The sequence below is a fragment of the Oculina patagonica genome, chromosome 6 (assembly GCF_052425735.1).
Source record: "Oculina patagonica isolate OP01 chromosome 6, crgOcupat, whole genome shotgun sequence".
NCBI classification, from domain to species: domain Eukaryota; kingdom Metazoa; phylum Cnidaria; class Anthozoa; order Scleractinia; family Oculinidae; genus Oculina; species Oculina patagonica.
In genome coordinates this window covers 27,633,616-27,637,237 of record NC_135763.1, presented here as the reverse complement: position 1 = coordinate 27,637,237, position 3,622 = coordinate 27,633,616, and the positions used below count along the sequence as shown (strand labels likewise).

Genomic DNA, 3,622 nt, shown 5'->3' with positions numbered 1-3,622 from the left:
AAAATGCATTGAGTTAAATGCATTCATTATTCACCTTTTTTGATTTAAAAAAAACTCGACAGTGGACTCTGTGTATTATGACGAATCTCCTAAATGTGATAAAACATTTGCATATTGGCTTAAATAAAAAATGTACAACAGAATAAGAAAGATGAAACTCGAAAACTATGGCTATAAATAATGAATCTCATTGATAAATATCTACGAACACGGAGTTTAATTTTGGTTGCTGTTTATTTATCTTTGAAAATCCTTGAAAAACGATCAAAAGTCTTTCGAATATCGTAAAAAAGTGGTGCAGGAAAACGCTGTACACATGTATTTGGGTAATTTGAGTTTTTATTAAAAATGTACATTCAAACAAAATATTTACTGCACAGACATCAATGGTATTTTTCAACAGCTGCTCAGATTTAGACACTCAAGGATAACAGAGTTAGTTTATTAATAAGCCCAATGTTAACATTTGTGTGTCAAAACTAGCTCTTTCAGATGACTGCAGAACCATTCATTTCCAACCGGAAACAAAGGACAAGTTTCTCGAAAATCACATGATCAGAAGTATGAAAGTTAAGAGCCAAATAACATGCGAATTACGCTGCTACCGGGAACCCAACTGCGTGTCCTACAACTACGGCCCAATAGTCAGCGATATGCCATCGTGTGATTTAAACAATCGCACCCATTTGCAAATCTCCAGCAGCGATTTTGTGCCCAAACAAGGTTACACCTACCGACACGTTTTGGTAAGTAACCAATTCCAAGCGTAGAATAATAATCAATAATCGTGTTGACATTAAAAGTAAAGTTTGTTTGTTACTCTTTCACCGTATTTATGACGTGAAATACTTAACATTAATTCAGGAATTCCTAAGAAATTTAAATACAAAATCTCCCAATGGCAACAATATGTTATTCATCAAGCAATACACAATTGGAGACTTAACGTACAATGACCAGATTTTGTCAATACCAAAAGAAATGAAAAAAGGTATAATACTTATTTTTGCCTGATCTGCTACAATTTTTTTCACTACAGTCGCCCATGCCATTTTAACTTGGCAACTATTCTGGTTATTCTTTATTTTCACGTTACGCCTTAAAAATTCTCAAATCCAAAAACGCAAGGTCCTGGGTTTTCATCTTTCATTAGCTGTTGGACGTGATAAATGTATATCTTGTTAAAGGATTTCAGCTTGATAGCGCCCTTCGTCTTTAAAGTAGAGCATTTCAATTTCACGCCACACGACATCAAGATGACCGCCGGAAGGCTGTCACGCATGTTTAAAAAATTGACTTAACCTGTGATTTTAAGCAATCTGAACGGTTGAGGTATTACAAGAAGTGTTTATGTGAATGTTTTACTAGATCCTGAGGGCAAACTGATCGCTTTTTGTAGCAGCAATGAATTTCAGATGTTTCATGGCATTCACACACGTCACTGAGCTCTATAAATTTGTGTGGAAGATTTGGAAGGATAACTCGGCTACGGAATACCGCACAGACCTGAAAATAGAAGATTGTCTATTAATGTTCTGTAGCATTTCTCATATTTGACCTTTTTTACGCAATAGTTATCTGCAATAGCATATTTCCCGCGAGCTACTGGAGCCCCACACCTAATAATATCTGGGCACTTGATTGTCCGTCCGTACTTAAGTATTTTATCCCAAGGATAAAACCATTACACTAAAACCTATTTTTTGCTTTATGTTAACTCTGGCTAATTGTAACGCTAATCGTATGATATTTTATTGTCTCTTCTTTCATGAATTTTTATTAAATGTTGATTGTGTAATGGCTTACTATTTTTTTCTTGAGAATGTCAAAGCTTGTTGCAGTTCGTCCTTTTGGTTAATTTGGTTTCCTTCTCGTTTGGTTTAAAATTAATTAGTTAATTTTCCAGTTATGTTGCATGTTAGGCATTGCAATTGAAAATTTAATGCCAGTAATGTAACTTTTAATACTCTCCACAAATACTGAATAACGTCTTGTTTATGTATTTTGCTTTTTTTTTGGCTTGGATGATGATTTTTTGTTATTACGAGTTTATGTTCATTGTTTCTATCGATGGTATTTCTTAGAATTCCTGCGACAGTAGCCCATGTCCATTAACCTGTCAAGCTGGGTTCACAACGAAAGGCTACCGATGTGTCTGTGAATTAGGTACGTTCCTTTTTTGTTTGGTATCCCTTGACACAAAAGAAAAAAAAAAACAAGACAAAAATAAAGAAACAATATTCGTGAATAAATGTCAAATAGTATTAGGCCTATTGAAAGCCCGCTTTTATATCAATGTGGCGTCTAATGACAGCATTTGAGATGATGAAAGAAACAAATTAATTTTGATATCTTCTTAAGGCTACATTCCAGGAACAGGGTCACTTGTTGGTTCATGTTACAAGTTATTCACTGAGCCTGAGACCTGGAACAACGCAGCAGCAAAGTGTAAGAGTCTTGGAGCAGAACTGATAAAGATCGAGTCAGCAGAGGAGCACGATTTCTTGATGGCTACATTCTTCACGGCATCTGCAGTGACTTACTGGATCGGACTGAGTGACCAGGTGGAGGAAGGCAAGTGGATGTGGACAGATGGCAGCTTACTGACAAACTACAACAACTGGAGAGATGGCAATCCCAACAACTCGGGCGGTTATCAAAATTGTGGCCATATAGCAAAGGGATCTTTTCTGCTGGGAGGCTATAACTTTAACAATTTTACTGGGGAGTGGAATGATTTAGAATGCGATTTGGCACTGGGATATATTTGCGAGAAGGTTTCGCCTTAAGTTAAAGGTCAGGGGTATCGTTTCTAGCAAAAGTGAGTGTATGAATGTATTTAATCATAAATTTCAATAACAGGCCTCGATATAATATCCTCAAGGAACGTAATGGGGGGTTGGCGTTGTTTATCAAAACTGTGGCCGCATAGCAAGGGAATCCGTTTAGATAGGAGACTTTACCATTAATTGTTATAATGGAGAGTGTAATGATTTCAGGTGTGACTGTTCACTTGAATATATTTGTGAAACTTTTTCTCCATAAGTAAAGTACAAGGGGTATCGTTTTTTTAATAGCTGAGGCCAACATTAGTATTGCATAAAACGATGACTTTCTTTCAAGGCTAAACATCCTAACGAGGAGTATTCTCGAGCCCAATTGGTCAAGTAATATAGTTACATTAACAAGAATGGCACTAACAATAACCTAAAATCGATAAACTGATATTGAAATAGAAATGGAATTGTTGAACGGCAAAGTTTGGGAGCTGCACGAGGCAGACTTATTAAATTATCCTGTGAAAGAACTGCAGACGGGATAATTTTTTAAAAGGATTGTAGCACCACTAAGTATTGTTGGTTCTTTAGTCAATATTGTCGGATAATATAAAGCCCTCGTCTTGCCTTTGCACGTTCAAACAACAGTGTATGAAAAGTTGCAAATAAACTTGAAGGTGGAGATATCTTGCTGCCGTGATCTATGTTTTGTATGTAGTTTGCAGTCACGCCATTGGTTAATAATAAGCACTTGGACGCTGGCCAGTCTCGAACACAAAACAAGCAAACCCAAGTTCCTTACCCTCTCTTTACTTTTGTCGTCTAACTCTACCTGGTTGATAGTC

General features: G+C 36.4%; 1 protein-coding gene across 1 annotated transcript; it reads left to right on the top strand.

The window, feature by feature from the left end:
- The first annotated feature begins 255 nt into the window (after positions 1-255).
- Positions 256-2,930, top strand: LOC144658337 (perlucin-like protein). Its single transcript, XM_078518759.1, has 4 exons — positions 256-295; positions 418-746; positions 2,085-2,166; positions 2,362-2,930. Exons 2-4 carry the CDS (start codon positions 552-554, stop codon positions 2,787-2,789), a joined length of 705 nt encoding a protein of 234 aa, XP_078374885.1. The 5' UTR covers positions 256-295; positions 418-551; the 3' UTR covers positions 2,790-2,930.
- The last annotated feature ends 692 nt before the right edge of the window (positions 2,931-3,622 follow it).